Source organism: Sciurus vulgaris (genome assembly GCF_902686455.1).
Source record: "Sciurus vulgaris genome assembly, chromosome: 15".
Taxonomy (NCBI): Eukaryota; Metazoa; Chordata; class Mammalia; order Rodentia; family Sciuridae; genus Sciurus; species Sciurus vulgaris.
The window spans coordinates 83,011,006-83,035,041 of record NC_136476.1 but is presented as its reverse complement, the minus strand read 5'-3'; the positions used below and the strand labels follow the sequence as shown (position 1 = coordinate 83,035,041).

Here is a 24,036-nt window from a genome sequence, read left to right as displayed (position 1 = left end):
TGGCCCAGACCTGCGTGGAGCTCAGAGCTGGGGCTCGCCCAGGGTGGGGGGAACAGGGGGAGCGGGTGCTCGGGGCCTGCATGGTGGGAGCAGCGCTCAGCTGCTGTGGTAGATCCGGAGGCTCTGGGCGATCTCCTGGCGGCACAGCGGGCAGGTGCGCAGCGGCAGGCAGCACTGCTGGCAGCAGCAGACATGACCACAGGGGAGGAAGACCATCTGGGCCTGAGGAAAGAGCAGCAGCGTGTGGGTCAGGTCCTGCTCAGTTCTCCTGGAGGGGAGCAACTGAGTCCCAGCCCCTGGGACACAACCTTAAAGATCTGGTGGCATGGTCACCATGTCATTCAAGCATCGTTGAGATAAATGTCACAGGACACGAAAACCCCGCTGTCCTGTTTGCAGTTTTGTGCCTATTTCTCTACATTTTCTAAATAACATGTAAACGCCCAGAACCCACCCCCACCCTCGCCCTGAGTTCCTTGACCCCTGCCCATGCGGCAGCTGGGGCCCCTGCAGGCGCAGCTTGTTCACCGGCCCGGCTCCTGGGCACTGTTGTCACCGGCAGTTCCTCTTCAGTGCTGGGGCGGAGACTGCCCTGTGCCTGGCAGACGCCCCCCGCGGAGCTGCCCCGTCCTGCTGGTCGCCTGCGGTGCGCTTGCCCAGCCCGGCCCTCCTCCAAAAGGCCGCCTTGAGCAGGAGCGCTGCGGGACGCGGCCCTCCCTAGAGCTTCTTGTGAGGAACACACCTAGGAGGTCACCAAGGATGGGCTCCAAAGCCTTCAGCGCCATCTGCAGTGCTGAAGGGGCCCGAGGGCAGGGGTCCCTTGGCACCATGCCACTCCCTGCTACATTCATGACCAGGCGACAGTGGAACTGCCAACGCAGCTACTTTTCTAAGTAGCACCTCCTGGTGGTGGCAAGGGAGAATTGGTATTTTATACACTTTGATTTTTGCAGAAAGTGTTAATTCTGCAACAATTTTTAAAAGATGATTTTTAAAGTGCCTTGGCAGGGAAAATCATGTTGTTGGTATTTCATGACAAGGGAAAATTTCCCAAATGTATTTATCAAGTTGGGGGAAAATCCTTATAAAAAAAGAAAAGAGGGCTGGGGTTGTGGCTCAGTGGTAGAGCACTTGCCTGGCATGTGTGAGGCACAGGGTTCGATCCTCAGCACCACATAAACATAAACAAAATAAAGGCCCATGACAACTAAAAAATATATATATTAAAAAAAAAGAAAAAGAAAAGAAAAGAGGTCCAGAAAATGATGTTATCATTACTCATATTTTGGTCATGGGGACCATGGGTCATTTACATTTCCTTTTATTTTCCAAAATGTCTAATGAATATAATACACTTCTATAGCTACAGAAAACTGTTTAGAAGTGGCCCACAGGTCTGGAAGGGACGAGGAGGGCTGTGGGCACAGGGCAGTGGGCGGGCTGGGTCAGGTCCCGCACCCAGACTCACCTCGCGTTCCAGGCACACAACACACTCTGAGGCTTGCGGCTCCAGCTCTGCAGGGGGTGCCGACGGTCTCACTGGCTCAGGAGGCTCCTGGGGGAGCGCGGGGGACTCCAGGGCCCCGAGGACCTCTCCCTTGGGCAGTCTCAGCTCTGGGGAGACCGGCGGACTGCTGAGCCAGGGGGCCATCCCAGATAATCCCAACCCCCAGGGGTGCCCCTGGCCCTGGCTGCCCCCAAGTGAGCGAGCTGGGGTGAGGATGGGGCTTCTTATTGCTCCTCTCTAGGCCTCATCCCCACGTTCCTGGCTGAGGCAGGAGCAAAGTCTCTCTGCCTGGCCGTTTCATGATGCTGGCAGGCATGGCCACTGTGCTTAACAGGGCCTCTCATCCCAGCCCCCCTGGCCCCTTCGCGGCCACTCTGCAACAGGGCTCTTCACTTTCAGAGATGAGAAATCTGAGGTCCAGAGAGGGGACATCGCTTGCCAGGAGCCACATGGCCATCTGGTGGTGGAGTTACAAAGAGGCCCTTGGTGAGGGGCTGAGCTTCTTTAGCAGGCTGCCCAGGAGACAGGATGGACTGCTGCCATCAGAAGACCCGGGGAGCAGGAAGCAGACGGAAGCCCCCCAGGCTGCTCTGCTGCTCTCCTCCCCGGCCCTGCACCAGCAGAGCCTCCTGCTGCCCACCACTCTGCCCCAGAGCCAGCCCCTGCCACGGGTCAACCAGTCCACCCATCTGGTTGGGGCCTCTGTTAGGAGAAGCCCTGGATGAGGCTCTGGGGTCAGTACCTGGATGGATCCTGGCCACGGCCAGCAGCTCCTGGACTCTCCGTAGGATCTTGTGCTGCAGGCCAGCTTCTGAGACACCCATCTGTGTCAGTTCAAGAAAGAACAGACTGTGACTGGGGCTGAGCAGGAGGCTGCTCTGCAGGGTGAAGCTGCAGCTTGAGGGGCCAGCCCACAGGCAGCTGTGTTGCCAGCCTCTGGCTCCTTTGGCAGAAATGTGGCAGACCAGGCTCAGGGTCACAGCTGTGAAGGGGACTGCCTCAGGCCTAGGGGCGCTGACCAGTGTGGCAGGGGGAGAAACTGAGGCCCCAAAGGACACCAACACTAGTAACAGCTACAGTTCACCAAATGCTATCGAGTGCTAGAGATCACACCAACAATGTCACCTGCATAACCAGGCAACCAGGGAGAGAAGCCATGATGGAGCCAAGCAGTGCCCTCGCATCCTCTGTGCCTTGGTGTCTGCACCTATCTTGGGACACAGGACAGCAGAGTGGTAGAGTGCAGGAATTCTGGGGCCAGACCACCTGAGGTCAAGTCCTAAGCTTGCTCAGGGGGCTCAGTGTCCCCGTCTGAAGAACCTGCAGGGAGAGTCAGCGAGCCAGCGTGCACAGGCTGCTGGGAGCCAGGCCTGGAAGGGCGAGCGTCCACTAAAGGCAGTGGCAGTCACTGCACACTCTACTTTAAGCAGCACATGGATGAACTGGACATAATGAGCAGCTCACACCCAGAATTGAGCTGGGGCTCAGGTGGTGCTGTGGTCATGGTGTGAAACCAAGGGGCAGGGTAGGGGCTGGACCAGACCACCTGCAAGGCCCTGTGTTGACCTTACAGTTTGAACCCACAGGCCTGGGTTTTCTTAGCTAGGCGAAAGGCAGAGCACGCACAGGTGGTTGGGGACAGATGGGGCAGACATGAGGTTATCTGGACACAAGGAAGCCCGGGGCCATTTAAGCATGACTGGCCCTACCACACACCGTAGGAAAAGCAAGTCAACTCTTGGCCAGGTCACACCCGTGGCCGGGCCAGCCTCTCTGACTCCTCGGGGGCCACTGCGCCCACCTTGGCCAGGTCCCTAGGGCTCATGTGGCTCAGCATGTCCAGTGAGATGCGGTGGTGGGCGAAGATGGGTAGGTAGTGCTCAGCAGACAGCTCCACCAGGAGGGCCACCAGCTGGCGCTCCATGCCTTCCTCCTGCAAGACACCGTGCCACACGTGGGAAGAAGCCACTGTTGTAAACTTGGAATAGTCAGCAACTGAAAGAGCCACCAGCATGGAGCTGTTGAAATACACCAAGGTTCCCCACATACTAGACACCGCGCTGGAGTCCGGAAAGGACAAGAGGCCGCCGTCCCTCACGGGCTGCCAAAGTGGCGTGGACAGGACAAGTTTTTATCATATTTACAAAGCACGTGTGTGCGCGTGTGCCCGTGCATGCATACGCATGAGCCCCTGTGCACACGCGCGAGAGAGGAGAGAGGAGCGAGGACACTGGTCTCTGCCTGCACTACAGTCACAGGCACCTGGTTTTCTCCCTCTCCAGGGTGAATGGACCCTCACTCTCCTTTCTGTTTCTGAAGGGTCCTGGCACACTAGGGGCACCAGAAAGATGAACTGAATTAAACTGGAATGAGCAGCAGCAGGGCAGGGCTGAGGCCCTGTGGCTCCTCTGGAAGGGTTCCCCCCAACCCCCAGCCCAGGAGGACACTGCTGTTCTTACTTGTAGCTTCAGGGACAAGGGCTTCTGGTTCAAAAGCCGCTGATACTGGATGAGCCAGTAATTCTCCCGCTTGGTTTCACTTTTGGCTTCTAACTCAGTCTGCCAAGGACGGAAACAGTCAATGTTAGCTACAAACCAGTCAATAAGAGCTTAACGTGCCGGGCGTGATGGCCCAGGCCTGTGATCCCAGCAGCTCGGGAGGCTGAGGCAAGAGGAGCACAAGTTTGAGGCAGGCCTGGGCAACTTAGGGAGACCCTGTCTCAAAATAAAGAGGTCTGGGGATGCGGCTCAGTGGTAGAGCATCCCTGGGCTCAATTCCCAGTACTGGGGGAAAAGAAGAAGAAAAAGAGGAGAAAAAGAAAGAAGAGTAATGACAATATCAGTTGTAAACTACGCTCCCCTGAGCAGACGGATGGCACCTGGATTTTACAGAGGGCTGTCCTACGGCTTGTCCCACCATTTAAACCACGGAAAGCAAGAAAGCTGGGAGCTCGCCTTGCCCAGCTGTGGTCAGGAAGAGTTCTGGGGAAGGTGACAGCTGCTGGATGCCACACCTGCCCCTGGGCCTCCTGCCACCTGGTCCCACTCTGTCACTGCCTCCGGAGAGATGGCCTCTCATCTGCTTGTGGGACAGCAGAGTCCATGTAGCCCTCTCTGTCCCCCACAGAGCTCAGACTGCCCCAGGCGCCAGGGGGGCCACAGGATCCTCGGGACACTTCAGATTCTGGAGAGGGCTTCGCTGTAGAGCAAGCCTGAAGACTCAAGGTCATGCCAGGGGCAGGATCTCTCACTGTGCCATTTGATAAGCATCCATCAGGGCTGTTCTGGGCCAGGCGCTGCTCTAGGTGAGGGGACAGAGTGGTGAGCACATCACACCAATGCCACCACAGCGACAACCGCAGCGCTGCCTTTCCAGAGTGCCGTGTGCTGGAAGACAGCACACCTCCTAGTTCTCACGCTCTGAAGGAGATTCCCCCTTCAGGGAGGAAGCTGAAGCTCAGAGTAACAGTGACCACCTGGGCTTAGGGCTGGACACAGACCCAGGCCTGGAGGCTGCAGTCTGCACTTGGGACACTGCAGCCACTGGTGGGAGCGGGCTCCTCACGGGCATCTCCCCACACCCACTTGGGCCTGATGCCCGGGTGGTCTTTCCTGGGCCTTGCCAAGCTGGCTGCCCTCTTTGTCCTCGGTCCTCCTGGGGCTGTGGATGCACCTCCCTCCTGCACCTGGGGCCCCGATTGCTCTGCTGAGGTAGTGCTTCCCCTTCTCTGGAGAGGCCCCAAGCCTGCAGAACAGAAGCACAAGGCCAAAGCATGTGGCCGGTACCGCACGCTGTGGGGCATCTTCCACACATCCACGCCATGCGTGGGTGGTGGTGAGGCCTCGTGAATAACAGGTCACTTCTTCTTCTTCTCCTTTTGTGGTGTTGGGGATTGAACCCAGGCCATGTGCATGTGAGGCAGGCACTCTGCCCACCGAGCTGTAGCCAAACCGGTCACTTCTGATTGGTACGAACAGGCCCTGGATTTCACAGGGCTCTGGAAGGAGCTGGCCTCACTCTTCCCACTCTGTTCGGAGCGGGGCTGGAATGGAGCTGCAAGGGCTCATGGGTTCACAGTGACTCAGCAGTCCGGTACTCTTTTCAGTGCCAGCTGGTGGGCCTGGCTGTCCTCACTGCTTGGGTGCCCAGGGGTCTGCAGGAGATGGCCAGAGTGGGGTTCCACCACCCTGATATGCCTCAGAGTCAAAGCCATGTGGGTGCAGGGAGGGTTTGGCCACTCTTGCCAAAAGCTTAGTAAGTGGCCTGCCCTGGATGTGAGGTGTCCTCAAATCCTTAGCTACAAAGATGCTCGGAGACCATTGCTTACAAAGACTAAAAACCTGGAAGTAATCTCCATAGCTGACAGGAGTCTGATCCAGTCACGTCCTGTCCCAGCGTAGCTGTGAACAGGAATCCACAGGACCACTTTAATGACAGGAAGCAGGCTGGTTACTTTGAGAAGGGGTCTCTCTACATGCCCAGACTGTTCGGCTCCTCGGTTCAAGTGATCCTGTCATCTCGGCTTCCCGAGGAGCTGCTCCTGCAGGTACCTGCCCCTACCAGTACCAAGAAACGTGCACACCCAGATCCCAGCAGAGGGGACCCTCCCGAGTGAGATGCTTTCCTCTGTACTTGCATCTTTCCTCTTACAGCCCGTTGCTGGGGCAACAAGTGCTTGCAGAGGTGCCGCGGGTGTGCGCGGGGACACGCAGGCCGGCACGTACCAGGATTTCGCGGAGCTCCTCCTCCCGTTGCTTCTTCTCTTTGAGCAGCTGCTGGAGCAGGGAACTGAGTGCCCAGCGCTGCTCTGAGACCATTTCCTGCAACACAAGACGGCACCTGAGGCTGCCGTGAACTCTCAGCCCAGGAGACCCGTGGCGCAGCGCTGGGCCTACTGCCGACTCGGCTCTCAGCTCAGTTTGAGGCTCTGCCTGATGCCACTAGGCTGAGTCGGGGACAAAGCCAAGAGGCCCCTCTGCCCTGCTTCTCACCCTCTTCCTCCCAAGCCCCTGTCGTCCTTCCTGAGCATAAGCCAGGCGTGGGATCCTAGTGACTGATGACAATGGAGTGGTAAGAAACGTCAAACAAAAAAAAATGACAAGCCACAGGTCTCACTGACCAGAGCACATGGCGGAAGCAAAGGGCAGGGAGGGCTGGCGTGGGTGCCACCCACGAGGGAGGTGCTGTGCACGTGCAGGCACATGCAAACCGGAGCCTGGTCGCACCCATGTCACTCATCCTCTCACCCTGGGAAACCCCATGGAGGGCCAGGCAGCAGGAGCCCTTCCAGCTCTAACAAGCAAGGACAAGGGCATCTGCCAAGCACGGTGGTGACAGCTTCTGAGTAACCCAGCTCCTCATCTCCAGCTCACAAAGGGCCTTTGCCACCTCACCCTTCTCCAATGGCCCAGTGACACAGCCTGGCCCTGAAAGATTGCTTCCATCTTGGGGTGGGTAGAAAGGGAGACCCAGAGAGGGGCAGTGACATGCCTAAGGTCACCCTGTACATCTGGAGCAGCTGTGAGAGCAGGACTCCAGGCCCCAGCACTCACTGCATTGAGAAGCTCACAAGACAACTCGAGCCCCTCCACAGCACCTGACAGTGACAGTGACAGACACAAGCCTTGCCCAAGAGCCCAGCACAGGCACATACCCTCACAGGCCATCCCATCCAGCCCCTTAGTGAGAACTTGGGGGGCCTGGGGTCCAGAGAGGGGGAAGGACAGCCCTCCTCTCCACCTGCCAAGGCCATACAGCAGGTCCCAGCTGTCCAGTCCAGACTGCTGTCTGCCACCCCCTGCTGCCCTCTTGCCTCTGTGAGCAGGACACCTAGGTCACCACACACAGAGATGCCACCTATAGACAGTGACACAGAAACAGCTGGCCATCTTCTTCAGACATCCTTGGGACACTAAAAAGTTCCTTCTGCAGAGGCCCAGGGAGTGGGACCAGTGTCCCAGAGGTACAGCTTAAGGACACAGAGCTCAGCAGCAACCCTCTCCCAGTAAAGGAGACGCAGAGCTGCAGGTGCGGCCTGGGTGCGCCTCAGCAATGAAGCCCTCCTTCCTCTGACCCTCTTGCTGAGCACCAGCCCACTGACAGGCTCAGCTGACCTCCTGGGGCTGGGGCCTGGTGGCACTCCCTTGTGCTGATGATTAGCAGCCAGCGGGCCGGGAGGGGGCATTGGGAGTCTGGTTGGGCTGGGGAGGGAGGGCGGCAGGCAGGGAGCCCTACGTACCTGCAGCGCCTCTGCGTCCAGGGATTTCCTCTTTAACTCCAGCTGTGTCAGCTGCAATAACTCAGTTTCTATTAACCTAATCTAAACAGAAGACGAGACAGGGGGGGTTCGTTTGCATTAACCGTGGTTCTGTTTTGTGCTGCCCAACTCTGATGGCCAGGTGGGGCCTCAGAAACCCTCCGGGGGAGGCTGGGGCTCTGAGAGAGGGGCACCTGCGGGCCCTGGAGTCTTGCCAGCAGGGGGAGGGCTCTGCCTGCCTTACTAGGTGGACATGCTGTCTGGGTCCGAGAGTCCAGCCAGGGGCCTGCCGCAGAGCGGACACCCAGTAGAGGTGTGTGGGGTAAAGGAGGGCTCCTTCAGAGCCAGGGAGTGTGGGAACAGACGCGGCACAGTCCCCACTGAGCCTCTCGCCCTCAGGCTTTCCTGCTTCCTCCACAAGGCAGAGGGCCAGGAAGGGACTGAACAACCACAATGGCGGCAGAGGCAGACCATTCAGCATCCACTGAGTGAGGCCTGGGCTCTGCTTCAACCACATCAGTCCTTTTTCTTTTTTTTGCAGCACTGGGGATGGAGCCCAGGGCCTCACACCTGCCAGGCAAGCCCTCTGCCACTGAGCCACACCCCTGTCCCTCTCTGCATCATTTAATTAGTTGTCCTCTGGTTAGGACATATTATGACCTCCATTTTTTTAGACAAGAAAACTGAGGCTCAGAGAGGTTAACTTGCCCAAGGAACAAAGCAGCTAAGTGGGAGCACTTTCTCTGGGATGTCGCTGCTCAAGCACTGAAGAGCAAGAGCTGGCCTTGCAGGGTCAGAACCACCCGCTCTGAACACGTCCGGGTGTCACCGCACGCTCTTAGGTATGTCTGGGGTCAGGGCCCACAGCTAGTGACTTTACCCTGTGCCTATGACCCTCTGACCCCACTAACCCTTGGTCAGAGGAATGAGCTTCATGTCCGGCAATGTGGGGTTGAAATTAAATAGGGAAATAAAAAAGGCAAGTTGGTTTTGGCCAAAGAAGAAAGGAACAGAAAGAAAAATAAACCATGCAGAAATGTGAAATTCGAAGTATGCTGAGCAGGATGTGATGAGCGGCCCATGGCTGCAAGCGCCACCTCCAGTCCAGCCCCAATGCACAGCCGTGCTACAGAGCCACAGCCCCGGGCTTGCCCAGCCACTCCACGACCCGCTCCTGCCAGGCCCAGGTCTCTCCTCAGCAGATGTTAGGACCCTCAAGGCACCTGGTGTCCCACTGTCCATCCAGCTGGGAAATCCAGTCTGCCCGGGGGTGGCCCTGAGCTGTTGCTCAGTCCGTCCACGTTGGCTGGTCTGTGAGGAAGAGGAGGCTCCCAAGCACAGACCTCTTGTGAGCTGGCAAGGAAGGACTCAGACCTTATCCTGTGACCTGCAGCCCTGCTGAGCGGTCTCCTGAGTCTATGAAAGCTGAGGGCAGGTGTAGGCGGGAGTTCCAGCCCAGCACTCACCTGGTTCCTGATCTGCCGGTGCATCAGGTCCTTCTGCACCTGGAGGGCCTCGAATGCAGCCTTCTGCATGGCGCTCTGCAAGAGACGGCGCGCAGGCCGCTCAGCACAGCTGTGGGCCATCCGGGAAATAAAATCTGCACCAAATTCCTTAGCACATGATTTGTCTGCTTCTCAGAGAGAGACCGAAATAAGTTTCCACCTTCTCATCCAGGTTTTTAAGATAATACTACGAAGGGCTTACTATGGGCTGGCACCCTGCTCTGCGCTCTTCCTGCGTCTCGCACTGAATTTCTACCACAGCGCCTGGCCTGCAAGCCTCTGCTGCCCCATTTCACAGGGGAGGAAAGTGAGGCTCAGAGTGCGCCATGGGCACGTGCCAGTCTATTAAAGCTCCTGGGCCCCTCCTTAACCAGAGGCAGGCGTCAACCCTGGGACCAAAACTCTTCCCAGGCCTGTCCCACAAACACCAGATCATGTTATTTTAAGACAATGAAGAGACTGGGGTTAGAGAGAAAGGGAGAGAAGAGACAATGGCCTAGCAAGGCTGGGATGACAGACTCAGAGGAGGAGGGAGGCAGAGGCCAGGCAGAGCGAGGGCGCTGCAGGGAGGAGCTGCAGAACCAGGGGCCCACAGCAGGGGCCTGTTCCAGCTGCTCTGGGCTCTACCCTGCACCTGTGAGGCCTCAGCTAAGGAAGGAGACAGCAGAGAGCGGGGCAGGGGGCTGGAAGCACGAAGGGGGATGATGTCTGGCCATGCTGGCTCCACGGACACCATCATCTCTCACCCTGTAAGTCCTCAATGAGCCCCTTACGCAGGATAGGGGAAGGCGCCCCAGGAAAGGGGTGCTTCTTGAGATTCAGTGACCAGAAGACCACCCTCCAGAGGCCTCTCCCTGCCCCTCTGGACATCTCTAAGGTCACAGAGTCTCCTGGGTCTTACACACTGTCTAGTTCAGGGGGTCCAGGGCGCCCTGTCCCCAGCTCTGCCCTCACGCCCCAGGCCAGGGCTCACCTCCTGCAGGATCTGGCTTATGGCTTTGTTCTGATCCATCTGCTGCCATGACAGGACCTGCTGGAACCTCTCATCCATTTCCGCCATGCTGCCAGAAAGACGGCTCCTTCATTAACTCTGAATGTTTCCCGAGTGCCCACTGTGTGCACACACCTCGGTGTGTGTGCATTCACCGGCCAATACCAGCGGAGTCCCTGCTGGAGCCGTGCCCCTGGCTGTGCAGGCAGAGTTTGAATCGCATGGTCCCAGAAGGGAGGTGGTGGGGCCGGGAGCTGGCAGGTCTTCTCGCCCGTCATGCAGTCCCCTCCAGAATGCCCCTGCACGGATGCCTGGGCTCTGCCCAACCACTTCTACAGACGGAGAGCTCCCAACCTCCCAGGGGCCACTCCCAGGGGAGGGGTCCTTCCCAGGCACTCTTGACCTGGCCGTGGTCTGCTCTCGACCCTCCAGAACATGGCTGGTGATTTTGGCACAAAACCTGCAACCGCACATGTGCCCTGGCTTCAGTGCAGTCTTGGTTTTGAGTGATTGAGTAGACCCTGAAGTGGGGGACTGTATGCTCACCAAATCCTTAACCAATCTGTGCCTAGCTACTAGAATTTATCCCCATTTTTCTGATAAGAAATTTGAGTCCAGGAAGGGACCATGACTCCACAGTTAGGAGAAACAGGCCCTGAAAGCAGGTCTGTCAGATCCAAGGCCTATACTCCTAAGCACAGTGTCACACATCCAGAAAGGAGGGGGGTTCCTGCATCTGCAGGGACACAGGGATGGTTGGCATGGGCAAGGTGCCAGGGAGGGTGGTGGGTGAGCCAGGACAGCCAGGACTGCTGAGCACTGACCGACTAAGTGCTTCTCACCTGGGCGCCTTTGGAACCTTCCACGAGTCCACAGTACTGCGGTGAACTTGGTGATCCAGACCCAGAGGGACCAGCAGCACCAAGACAGCCCCATCACCCTCTCCCTCCAGCCCGTCCCACCCTCGGCTTCATGAACCCTTGGACACTGCAGCCCAGTCAGGAGCATGTGCTGCCCGCTGCCTGGCTCCAGTCCTGTCCTGCCACCTGCTGGCTATGCTTCCCTGTGTTAGTCTCTTGGAACCTGAGCTTTGACTATAAAATGGGACTAATAAAAATACAGTCCCTCATAGATAAGCTAATGCTATCTGTCATCGAGCCTCCAGCCTGGCACAGGGACAATGCATAAGAAACTGGCATGACCGTTATCACCTCATCACTGCCCAACCCTGAATCATGGGGTCCAGCTATGAAAGTCAGGAAGGCTGGTCACCACCTACACTGAACAGCATGGCCAAGGCTGGGGCAGCCCAGGACAGGGGATCCAGTGCCCAGCTCTCTGCCGAGTCCTGGGCCCTGAGCCAGCTCCCCAAGTCCCTGGCCTGGGAATGCTCTTCCTTACCTTACCTGGAACAGGCCTGCTGGACCAGGCTCTGCCTCTGAGACTCATAAGCCATCTGGATGAGCCGGTTCTTACAGCTCTCGGTCAGCATCTGCTGCATGGCAGCTGTGGACAGAGGGGTGAGGGGTGTGCTGAGGAAGGGTAGCTACGTCTGGGGACCCTGGTAGAAATGAAGCTGGACAAGGACAGGATTTGAGGCACCACCTCCTGACCTGCCTGACAGTCACCCATAAAAAATGTTTCTTTTAGGGTGTAGCTTGGTGGTAGAGCACTTGCCTACATGCATGAGGCCCGGGGCTCTATCCCCAGCACCACCAAAAACAAAAGTTTCTTTTTTTGTGCTGGGGATTGAACCCAGGAGCACTTAACCATTGAGTCACATCCCCAACCCTTCTAAACTCCTATTTAGAGACAGGGTCTTGCTAAGCTGCTTAGAGCCTTGCGAAGTTGATGAAGCTGGCTTTGAACTCGTGATCCTCCTGCCTCAGCCTCCTGAGGCTCTGGGATTATAAGGTGTGCACCACTGCGCCCAGTAACATAAGTTAGATGTATGATGGTGTAGACTGGGAAGGGTGAGGCAGGAGGATCGCAGTTCGAGACCAGCCTCAGCAATTTAGTGAGACCCTGTATCAAAATACAGTGAAATAAAAAGGACTGTTTGCCAAAACAAAGAAAAAAGTAACCTGAGCTTGGAGGGCTGACTAACCATAAAACACTGGCCAGCACACACACAAATCTTCTATAACCTTGTCACCCAGAAGTACTACCTTTTGATATGCACTCTTCAAGTAGACTTATTTGTGGAGGTACTGGGGATAAAACTCAGGAGCACTTTACCACTGAGCTACACCCCCCGCCCTTTTAATCTTTTGAGACAGGGCCTTGCTAAGTTACTGAGCCTGATCTTGAACTTGTGATCCCCCTGAGTCCCTGGGATGACAGCTATGCACTACCATGGCTGGTGCCAATAGATTTTTATACATATTTTTGTATTTTAAAATATTAAAATAGGAGACTGAAATTGGATGGCAAGTTCAAAGCCAGCGTCAGCAACTTAGCAAGACCCTGTCTCTAAATAAAACATAAAAAGGGCTGGGGATGTGGCTCAGTGGTTTGCCCCTAGGTTCAATCCCTGGTACCAAAAAAATAAAATAAAATAGCTCTCTCTGTCTCTTTCTCCTTTCTCCCACTCTCTTCCGCCCTTTCTCTCCACCTCCCACCTCTCTTTCTCTCTGGGGGAAAAAAAAGGAAATGAAATAAAATAAAATAATTAAAAGCAGGGACTTGGGTGGGCAGGCGTCCGCACCTTCTATTCAAAATAGCCAGAGGGGGAAGCAAGCCAGGCGCTCACTGAGGGACGACCCAACAAACATCATGATGAGCCTGAGGACATCACGAAAAGTAAAAAGACACAGGGGACAAATACTGAAGGGCCGAATTCACCAGGTCCCCAGGAGTCAAACCGACACCAGGGAGTAGGATGGGAGTTTGGAGGGGGCACTGGGGGAGAGGCACAGGGAATTAGTGCTCAGCGGGGACAGGTTTTCATTTTGGGAAGATGAAATCGTACTGGAGAGGCACGGTGGTGATGCTATATAACATGAATTCCAAATGGTTAAAATGGTAAATTTTATGTTAAGTGCATTTTATCGTGACAAAAAGAATCAAAGTGATATCGCATTAAACATAGCACTTCTCATTTTTTAGTGAATGTCTGCCTGTGTCGACATGGTGTGCTGTTTATGGCTGCAGAGGACTCCAGTACATGGGTCACTGAAGTTTATTTAGGTGATCCTCTTTTTTGGGGCATTTGTGTTTTGTTTTGTTTTTTAATTAAATGATACTTCAATAAGCATCCTTGCTCAAACATCTTTGTGAACATCTGATTGTTTAATAATTTTCCAATGCTTAGAAGTACAGTCTTAAAGCTATGAATAACACATTTGGGATCCCTTTCCTAGCCTCTGGAAAGCCCTGCCAGTCCCTCTGGCAGGGTAGAGGACAGCCCGAAACCATGTGCCCTCAAATAGAGTGCTACCTTTTCCGAGCTTTTTTGCTATTTTTCTGGTGCTGGGGATTGAACCCAGGGGCACTTCGTCTCGAGCCACATCCCCAGTCCTTTTATTTTTGAGACAGGGTCTCTCTAAGTTGCTGAGGTTGGCCTCAAACTTTCAGTCCTCCTGCTTTAGCCTTCAGAGTTGCTGGGATGATAGGCGAGTACCATGGTGCCTGGCCTTTTTGCCAATTTTACTGAGTATTTTTAGTTATAAAAATAATAAGGGGTTAGGGTAGACAGCATATGTGAGGCCCAGCAGTGCACAAAACCAAAACCAAAACATGCTCATTTTTAAAAAGTTAAGTGGTGGGGAAATTGAATAGGCGAGAACAAAAGTCTCCAGACCTTGATCCCATCCCTGTGTGGTTAATTAGATGAAGATCCTTCTGGAGATTTCCCCACAACTTTTGCCATTAAAAGCGGTGGATATGAGTGACCTTTAACACCAAGATGCTAATGTCCTGACACCTGTCCAGGGGGTGGTGGGATGACAGCACGTGTTTGGCTCAGAGTCCGGCCCACAGAAAGCCTCCACAGGAGGTGTGCACAGGAAGCCTGCTTTGTGACAGAGGCGCCAGAGGCCAGGGACGGCCAAACAGAATCAGTTTTCATTTTAACAAAGTACAGGCAACACCTTCTTGGCCCTCTTTAGCCCTTGTCTGCAAGTCCTCAGGGCCACCGGCAAGGCCCTTCACTAGGTGCACAACGTGGAGTCCAGGACCATTCCTGAGGAATGATGGGAAGGGGCACAGTACCCAGGAACCCAAGAAGGGCCAACCCCAACTCTCTGATTCTCAGAAACCAAGGCAGCCGGCTTTGTGAAGGGCTCATTTGGTCCAGGCATGAGACCATCTGGCTCTCCTGATGACCCTATGAGATAGGCAGATCATTACTATTTTCCCATTTTATGGATAAGAAAATTGAGGCTTAGAAAAGTAAGGGGCCAGTAATGCCCCCAAAGTCATGCCTGGTATCCAAGCTGGGACTCTGAATTTTAGAGTAGCCTGGCCCCAGAGTCCGATCTCCATGAGCTGGACTTGTCTGCCCCTCTTGAGGGCTGACACTCAGCACCCTCCACACACAACCGACAGAGAGCTGCCCACCCACTGACCCAGGCAGCCAAATGCTCTTCTCTAGGGCCCTCCCCTCCCCATCTCACAACTCACAGGCAATCTCACGTTGCCGCAGGTTCTCCGCCTCCTCCTGAGTTATGGACATCAACTGTTCCATTCTTATTCTAGAAGAAAAAAAAAAAAAGCCATCCATTCATTTGGCAAACAACATTTCCAACAGGGAATCCCACCAGATGAACACCACCTCCTCCAGGAAGCCTGTCCTGATGTGCCAACCCAGATGAGCTCCCTGAATGTCCACATCATCACACGCATCCCTTGGGGACCTGTTAACTGCAGCCTTATAGCTAGAGCACCTTGTGTAAAAGGATGAACATTCCCTCAGAAAAATGCACCAGGGCTTTAATACAAGCAACCAACAAACATATGGAGGGATGCTTAACATCACTGGTAAAGAAGGCCAGATCCTTTCACCTGATAGGTTGGTTGAGATTAAGAAAACCAGTAGCTGCCACTGCTGGCAACGATGGTGGAGAAATGGGCATTTCTGTGCACTGCTCAGGGGACAAACTGGCAACATGTTTTTGGAAGGTGTGCTGGCACCTATCTAATGTCCTTCGCATATTTCCCTAAAATATAATCATATAAGGCCAAGTGCCATGGCGCATGCCTATAATCCCAACTACTCGGGCAGCTGAGGTAAGAGGATCGCAAGTTCAAGGCCAGCCTGGGTGATTTAGTGAGATTCTGTCTCAAAATAAATACAAGTGCTGGGGCATTAGCTCAGTGGTAGAGTGGCTGCCTAGATCGTGAGAGCGGCTGGGTTCAATCCCGAGTACCAAAAGACAAAAAGTCACATAAATACATAAGGGTACACTGAGAGTCTGTCCACCATTAGATCTTTTTGAAATTATGGAAAACCTGAAAGCAACTTAAAGGTTTGTGGGCAGCCATTTAATCAAATAAAGGAGCAATTAAAGTCTTTTGACATGGAAATACATCTGTGATATAGCAAGTGAAAATGTAAAAGGGTGATAATGCATGCGCACATGCCTCTGTGCTCTTCTGCATGTCCGACTGGCAAGGGTGGTTCGGAAGAATCAATATCCTTTCCTCTTCCTGCAGGTGGGACTTAGTTGCAAGGGCATGGAAGGCTGAGCAGCTCCACCTGCTGCCCAGGGCCATAGGTGGCTCAAGAGAAGGTGACATCTGGTGCAGGGTTGTACTCTGGGCCCAGCCCCACCCAGCACCAGGGGTTCTCAGTCAGTGTGGGCCAAATAGATGATGCCACCAGCCACAACTCTGCTTGGTTCGGACGGGCCCAGGCAACGAGGGCCTAGAAGTCTGGGTGGACTGGGTGAGACGGGGCTCCCCCAAGGACAGCTCAGAATCCTCACTGCTATTGCAGGACCTGAGAGAACCAGGAGGGATTGGAATTGACACCAGGGAGGGGTGGACAGTGGAGTTGGTCCTTCCTATCAGCTTTTTTAATTACAAAAATGGTGTGCCCCAATGCAGTCAACTCAGAAATACAAAGAAAGAAAATGAAGGCCACTGCATAAAAGTCCCATCTCTCAAAAACATTCAGTATTAACTCTGGGAATGGGTCTTTTTCTTTTGCTTTCTGCTCACAGATATGTGCAGAGTGTCTTTGTGTGTGTGTGTGTGTGTGTGTGTGTGTGTGTGTGTGTGTTACTAGGAATTGAACCAAGAGGTACTCTACTGCTAAGCCATATCCCCAGCCCTTTTTATTTTTTAGTTTTAGACTGGGTCTCACTAGGTTGCTTAGGACCTCGCTAGCCTTGAACTTGTGATCCTCCTTCCTTCTGCCTCAGCCTCAGCCTCCCATATCACTGGATTACAGGCATGTGTAATCACTCCTGGTGAAAGTGTCTCTTTAAAATGAAAATTGGCATATTCTTCTTTAAATACAGCCCACCACTTCTCCAGTTAGCAACATGAGTATTTTCCCTAGTGCAGAACATGGTTGGCCCTCCATATCCATGGGTTCCACATCTGTGGATTCAATTTACTGTGGATCAAAAATGTGTGGAAAAAAACTGCATCTGTACTGAATCAGCACATATTTTTGTCATTATTTCCTAAACAATAGAATATAAGAGCTATTTAAACAGCACTGACATTGTATTAGACATTATAACTTATTTAAAGATAAAATATACAGGAGGATGTGGTAGTTATATGCAAATACGTCCCGATTTTACATAAGGGACTTTGAGCATCTGCAGGTAGTCCTGGAACCAATCCCCCTGAGACACCAATGGACAAATGCATTTATTTCTTTTTTCTTTCCATAAATGTAGATTTGTTCTGTATTTTTAAAAAAAATTTTTTTTAGTTGTAGATGGACACAATATCCTCATTTTTCTTTCTTTCTTTTTTTTTTTTTTTTTTGCAGTACTGGGGATTGAACTCAGGGCCTTGTGCTTGCAAGGCAAGCACTCTCCCAGCTGAGCTATCTCCCCAGCCCAATATCTTCACTTTTAATCTATTTTTATGTGGTGCTGAGGATTGAGCCCAGTGCCTCACATGTGCCAGGCAGGCGCTCTGCCACTGAGCCACAACCCCAGACCCTCTATATTTTTACTACTGGAAATATACATTATGTATCCATCCTATTCACGTCTCTGAATTTTTCTCAGGAGTACACGTGAGTTTTAAGAACTTGAAAGCAGTGACAGTTTATTTATTGATCTATCTATTTTTACAGTACTGTGGGTTGCACCCAGGGCTTTGCACATCTAGGCAGCACTCTACCACGGAGCCTCATTTCCAGGCCTCTTCATTTTTTATTTTGAGACAGGGTCTCTCTAAGTTGCCAAGGCTGGCCTTGGACTGGCAATCCTCCTAGCTCAGCCTCCCTGTTGCTGGAATCGCAGGTGTGTTCTGCCACTCCTGACACAGCAATTCTTTTTAATTCCATCCTTCTGACAAAGTGAATCTCTTTATAGCTTTAAGAAAACTTTCTGGGATAATCTCCTGGAGATTCACAGGGACATTCTCTCCCAGATCTGCACTCCCTGGAAGAACGCTTACCTCTCATTTTCCAGAGACTTCAAAATCTCAGCACTTTTCTTTTGCCTGTGGAGAGACCGAGGCAGTCACCAGCCCATTTCCCACAGTGCTGCCCTGCCTCGCTGCACTGCTGTGCCGGGGCCTCAGGGCCTGGCTGAGTGTCTGAGCCCTGCCACCTGGAGCTCTGTGTTTCCAGGCCAGGAAATCCACTCCAAGCCCAGATGGCCTCACCTGTGAAATGGAAATGCAACCAAAAGAGCAGACAAAAAACTTCCTGGGCTGTTTGTAAAGAGCAAATGAGAAAATAAACATGAAGTGAGCGCCCACAAATGGTCTCTCTCCTGGACTCAGTGACTTTGTAACTGACAGGTGATGGAGGACCAAGTGAACCAGGGCTGGAAAGAAGGAAGCCTGGGGGCAGCAGGGAGTGAGGCGAAAATCTGCTTCTGGAATCTTCCTGCAATCTGCCCCCTAACTAGACATTCTCAAGATTCCTGAAATCTCGACCTGGCTCCCTTCTCCCCAGCCCCACCAAGACCTGCTCTTAGTAGCGCCTACCTAGGACAGAATTCGTTAAGCTAAATCTCACTGTGGGGTGAATGCCCTCAGGCAAAAGCCTACTTGGAACTCAAAATACTGGAATAGGTGGAGATCCCAGCTACCTTGCTAAAGCCACCCATTTTACAGAGGGGACTCAGAGCCAGCAGGGAAACATTTGCCAAAGCTCTAAGTTCAATCAGAGAAGTCCCATGACAAGAGCAGACCTTGCATGTCTGGGTAAGGCTCTCTCTGGGCGTTGGTGTGAATTGAAGCCCCTAGCAGCAAGGCGTGGGTAGGAGTGCAGACCATGAGGAGGGCTGGACCTCCATCCCGGGCTCTCAAACGGTGGCATACAGAGCAGGACTCTGGGCCAGAGGCAGGGCCATGACTGACCTCTGGTTCTCCTGCAGGAGTTTCTGGATCCGATTTGCGATGTTCTGCTCTGTCTGCTTCAGCTGCTCCTGCAGTCGCTGCCGCTCTGCGTCCAGGTAGCGCTGGCGCTCATTCAGGCCCTGCTCCAGCCGAGACTGCTCCTATGGGGCGGGAGGCAGAGGTCCTGAGTTGGTTGGGAACGCACATGCAAAGCCCTGATGTGCCAAGGAGAGGCTCTGACTGGAGCCAGGAGACTGGGTTTCCTGCCCACCATGCCGGTCCAGTCTGTGTGCTCTTGGGTGGGTCCCTTCCTGCTGGACCTCAAGTGCCCATTCGTGCCTGAGGCTGGCCTGGGGGAATGGGTTAGGGCCTTCTTCTTCAGGTACCAGGGGCAGATGTGAGGGCTTAATCGCCCTGCCCTCCCACCTCAGGGGTCCTTGGCCTACGTCAGAAGGCCACCGGCGGGGGCCACAGTCTGACGCCTGGGCTGCTCACACCTCCTTGACTGTCTGGAGGATCTCGTCCTTCTGACAGCTGCTCTGCTGAAGCAGCTGGGCATGCTCTCGTTGCCCGAGGTCCAGGCGCCGCTCAAACTCCAGCTTCTCCAGCATCTTCTGCTCCTGCAGGGACAGAGATGCTGGTGACTGCCAGCATGGGCCCTGTGGGCACCAGGACACAGGAGCAGGGCAACGCTGAGTAGCATAGCTGCAGGTGAGTGCTGAGCAACCGCTGCCCACCGGAGGCTGGGGGTCTAGAGCCTGTCTTGGCCTCCTGCTCTGAGCTTGCCTCTTCTTGAGGCAGCAGAGGATGCAGTGAGACAATGCCTGCGAGAGGGGAGCACACTTCCAGCCTCGAATCAGAGCCAGTAAGAAGCTCTTTCCTCAAATATTTCAAGAGTTGAGATTTTTAGTGAGCAGATCAGAGAAGAGGAAGAGGCATTTTCTTACCTTTCGCTTCTCATAGTCAGAGAACCTGTTCTGGGGGAGAAGAGATGGAGGTCAGGAGAAGGGGACAGCTATGATTCTCAACAGCACAAGTATCAGAATCTCAGTGGCCTGGCCTCAGGTAGACCTGGCCCACCCCAGACTGCTCAAAGGCCCTGAGGCAAGGGGTATGGTTTGTTTGGGAAACAGAGAGGATCCCCAAACAGCTGACGGTCAGTCAGCCCACTGCAGACCTCTTAAAGAAGACAGGCTGTGGTCTGAATGGCGGGAAGCTCTAGTTTAGTAGGGAATCTGGGGGCTCTGAACATCCCCTCATGCCGGCAGCTCCAACGCAGGCTCACGCGTGTGCGCAGCACCAGGCAGGCCTGCCTTACCTGCCACTCAACCTCCTCCCTTGAGAGTCGGTCTGTGGGCCCATCAGGGTTGTCCCGGGGGTTCTCAGCTCCATCTCGCTCCAGAACTGGCAGCAGATACTGAGAAGGGGGGTAATAGTCCAGCCCCGACTCTGTAAGAGATGGGACACAAGCGGCCAGGAGGGACCTGAAGTTGTCTGTTCCCAAATCCCTTGCTCCCCTCCTCTCCCATTCCTCCCCAGCAGCCCACCCGCCCAGCTCTCCATACCACTCTCACCCTCCCTGGGTGGGGCCCCCACCTTGTCCACTGGTCCTAGCCTCTGGGCCTGGGATGGGGCATGTGCTTAGTGTCAGCTGAGTGAATATATGGGCAAGTGGTCTGCCTTTCCTCCAGGTGAGAACCAGGTAGTAGGAAAGCCTGAGATTGGCAGAGAAACCTGGGCCCTGAGTCCAGCTGTGCTAATGACTTCCTGGGTGTGTAGGACCTTGGGTGAGCCTCCTTCCTTCTCGGGCCCTTCTGTATACATAGTTTCCTTCCGTGAAAACTGAAAGGATTCAGGCCCTATACTCATTTCCTATTGCACTGCTTGCTGATTTTCAGATCTTTACATACTATAGTTAACAGCCTTGGGTCTGTAATGTATGTTGCAACTGTCCTCTTCCAGGAGATAACTTGTCTTTTTTTTTTTTTTTTTCTTTGGGTGCTGGGGATCAAACCCAGGGCCTTGTGCTTACAAGGCAAGCACTCTACCAACTGAGCTATCTCCCCAGCCCCTCTTTTTAACATGGATGCTGGTGTCCATCTGAGAGAAATAAAATGTTTTTATTTTTATTTATTTATGTTGCAGTAGTAGGGATTGAGCCCAGAGGAGTTCTACCTCTTAGCCCTTCTTATTTTTTTTATTTTGAAGCAGGGTCTTGCTAAACTGCTGAGGCTGGGCTTCACCTTGCAATTCTCCTGCCTTGGCCTCCCAGGTTGCTGGGATTAGAGGCCTGCGCCATTGCGCTTGGCTTGAGAAAAGCAAATTTTAAAATTTTGATGTAGTTAGAATTATCCTCCACTTTGGAAGGACACAAATAGACAATTGACTAGAAATACCAAAAATGAGCAGTAGACATACAAATATTCAAATAATCAAGGAAGCGACATTAAAGTAGCAACGAGCTCTGCTGCTCATCCATCTGATCAGCAGGCTTTGCTGTCCCTCCCTTCCTTCCCTTCTTCCTTTCTCTTTCCCTCTTTCTCTCGTTCTTTCTTTGTTAGCTGGGGATGGAACCCAGGGCCTCACCACCGAGCTGCTCCCAGCCCAGGGTTCACTGTCCCCATTGCTCTGGTCACTCAGGTATTAAAAGACCATCCAACCCCATCGCTCTGCAATGGACCCTCGTCAGATGTCAGATGACCCGTGCATGGATCTCAGCTATGCTCTGAGGCCCACAAGTGACCAGACAGACTGGGAATGTCCAGCCCGGTAGCACAGGAATTCAGAGATTTAGCTCCTTCCGCTGTCCAGTCCTTCCTCAAGACCAGGCCACCTCCCTCCCTCCCATGGATGACTCAATGGCCTCTTCGCTGCCTCCGTCCTCCACTCATTCTTGCCCCCTCCAATCCCTTCTCACTGCAGCCTGAGTGACCTTTGTAAAAAGCGAATATGACCTTGAATCTGACCTTGTGAAATCCAATCTCCCATGGACACCAGCCGAGCCTCCCCACCTTTCCTCCCTGGGCTCCAGGACACCAGCCCCACAGGCCTCCTCTCCATCGTGCCTCCCCTGAGGGCCTTCGGCGCTCCTCCTTCTGTCTCCAAGTCCTGCCCAGCCCTCAGGTCCGCTAGCCAGTTCTCAGCGGGCCTTTGCAGCCCCAACCTCACCCCAGGGCACCACTCTGCTCCCTCCGTTTCCCTCTCCAGACCCTGAGCTCTGAACTGGCAGGGACTGTGACCATCTCCACCTGGGCGGACACAGGGTGGCCACTGGAGGTGGATGGCCTGTGTTTACCTTTACAGAGGAACTGCTGAATGGCCGTGGTGCCGGCGCCACACACCTCCGGCGGCGGGTGGATCATGGATGAGGCATCGAGACTCAGCGTCTGCAGACACAGGGGCCCTCCTTACTCTGTGCCTCACCTCACCACTCAGCAGGAGTGCAAGCCACCTGCCTCCTCTGCCTAGGTGTGCCTGGAGCCTTCCCAGCTCCTGGGCGGAGCTGGCACGCAGCAGACTCTCCTGCTCTCTTGGGGACAAATACGCAAGTGAGTGAACAAAGTAACTTACGGGATGGGTAAGAATGTGATTCCAACTCTGGTAAAAAAATATGCTATACCTCTGACGTTGGTACAGTATGGAAACAACAGGGGGCGGTTTGTCTCAAACTTGAAGCGGTTTCCTCTAACGGGGAGATTATGGGAACTGTCTATGAGAAATCTTTTTTTTTTTTCCCCCGGTACCAGGGATTGCGCCCAGGGCTGCTTAACCACTGAGCCACATCCCCATCCCATTTTATTTCTTATTTTGAGACAGGGTCTTGCTAAGTTACTGAGGCTGACTTTGAACTCGTGATCCTTCTGCCTCAGCCTCCTGAGCCTGGGATTACAGGCCTGAGCCACCATACCCAGCTGTGAAATCTTTTTAATATCTGAAATTTTAACAATACCTACACGACTTTCAAAATGAGAAAGGATGTTTATCGGAGCACACACATACGCTTATGCATGTAAGAAGCCCAGGACCAAAGGTCTGGTTTACACACCCCAAGGCTGCCCCACCCTTGGCAGGAGGTGGATTGAGTGCAGCCCTCCTCCTTCCAACCTGCCTTTCCACAGGCCTACTGGTCCCTCTGAATGCCAGCAGTTTACCTGAGGCCCTTTAAGCTGAGATCTTCTATACCTGGGACGGACAAATAAGGCCTGGGGGCCAGGGAGTGCTGGAGTGAGAAGCTGTCCCTGAGTAGGAAGGTGGCTCAGGCCCCACCCGCAGGCCTGCCAGTGCGGCCCTCACACATGGTAGGCATGGAGGGAGTACACACTGTCTGCTGAGTGGAGACTGTGCCAGGGCAGAGGAGATGACTGCCAGGGACCCAGGGGCCCAAGAGCAGAAGCAGAATCTAACGCAAACTAACCCCAGCTGGGTGATACTAGTTACTGTCAGTAAAGTGAGGTGGCTCGAAAGTGGGAATTCTGGGCTTTCCCACCCAGTACGGTGGCTGCAAGGCATGTATAGAAATTTACATTTAAAGTTTAAATAGTTAAATTTACATCAAATTTAATATGCCCTAGCCACATTTCCAGTGCTCAGCAGCCACAGGCAGCCAGCACCTTCCTCTTGCCAGCACAGATGACTGAATGTTTCCATTATTGGCAGGAGAAGCAGCTATGGACACAGTCACTCTAAAGACACTCAACCCTGGCACTGTGTGTCGTTGAACAGGTCACTTAGCTTCTTAGCCATGGCTTCCTCAGCATCACACAGGTAAGATGTGCTGTGGATAATTGATGAGAGCAGTTGAATACAACCTTGCACGTGGTGCGGTCTCACTAAGAATGGCTGTTGTTCTCTCATTCTAAAAAAAGCCTTGTCCAAGGTGCCACCAAGAAGCTCCAAAGTCTTTTTTTCTAAAAGAATGATCGGAAGGAAATTCCTCCCAGAGCTGCTTCTGCAGTGCTCCACACTGAGCCACACCCCAGCCCCCAGAGCGCTCCTGCATGTCTTAGGGTGGCTTCAGGGTCAGGAACATGTGCTCTGAGCTGTGTTGTCCAATATGGTGGCTGCTTAAACATAAATTAATTAAATTTCAATAAAATCATTTAGTTCCTTGGGCACGCTGGCTACAATTCAAGTGCTCGAGAGCCACCGCGGTGTACTGACGAGACAGCACAGATACACAAGTTCCCGCCCTCGCAGAATATTCTCATGGAACGACCTTGGGTTGGCCTATCTGCAGCCTGCCCTGAGTACCCTGTACTTTCCAAGTGCAGCCACTGGGTAGGAGGACATCAGCCACTGA

The 24,036-nt window shown here is 53.6% G+C and overlaps 1 protein-coding gene across 6 annotated transcripts in view; it reads right to left on the bottom strand.

Annotated features, from left to right (window-relative positions):
* LRSAM1 (leucine rich repeat and sterile alpha motif containing 1) overlaps nt 1–24,036 on the bottom strand; it is a 34,907-nt gene continuing 10,871 nt past the window's right edge. For 4 of the 6 annotated variants that reach the window (XM_079112906.1, XM_079112908.1, XM_079112909.1 and 1 more), the window contains 17 exons: nt 22,033–22,123; nt 20,056–20,186; nt 19,685–19,714; nt 19,235–19,357; nt 18,759–18,898; nt 17,847–17,891; nt 14,883–14,953; nt 11,666–11,765; nt 10,242–10,329; nt 9,230–9,304; nt 7,746–7,826; nt 6,232–6,327; nt 3,967–4,065; nt 3,309–3,440; nt 2,250–2,331; nt 1,469–1,614; nt 1–222 (listed from right to left, as the gene is read on the bottom strand). In XM_079112906.1, coding sequence (XP_078969032.1) covers nt 97–222; nt 1,469–1,614; nt 2,250–2,331; nt 3,309–3,440; nt 3,967–4,065; nt 6,232–6,327; nt 7,746–7,826; nt 9,230–9,304; nt 10,242–10,329; nt 11,666–11,765; nt 14,883–14,953; nt 17,847–17,891; nt 18,759–18,898; nt 19,235–19,357; nt 19,685–19,714; nt 20,056–20,186; nt 22,033–22,123 — 1,656 coding nt within the window. In that variant the 3' untranslated portion in view covers nt 1–96. Of the gene's footprint in view, nt 223–1,468; nt 1,615–2,249; nt 2,332–3,308; nt 3,441–3,966; nt 4,066–6,231; nt 6,328–7,745; nt 7,827–9,229; nt 9,305–10,241; nt 10,330–11,665; nt 11,766–14,882; nt 14,954–17,846; nt 17,892–18,758; nt 18,899–19,234; nt 19,358–19,684; nt 19,715–20,055; nt 20,187–22,032; nt 22,124–24,036 lie in introns of those variants that run through there. The other 2 variants (XM_079112911.1, XM_079112910.1) reach the window with 2 other exon arrangements.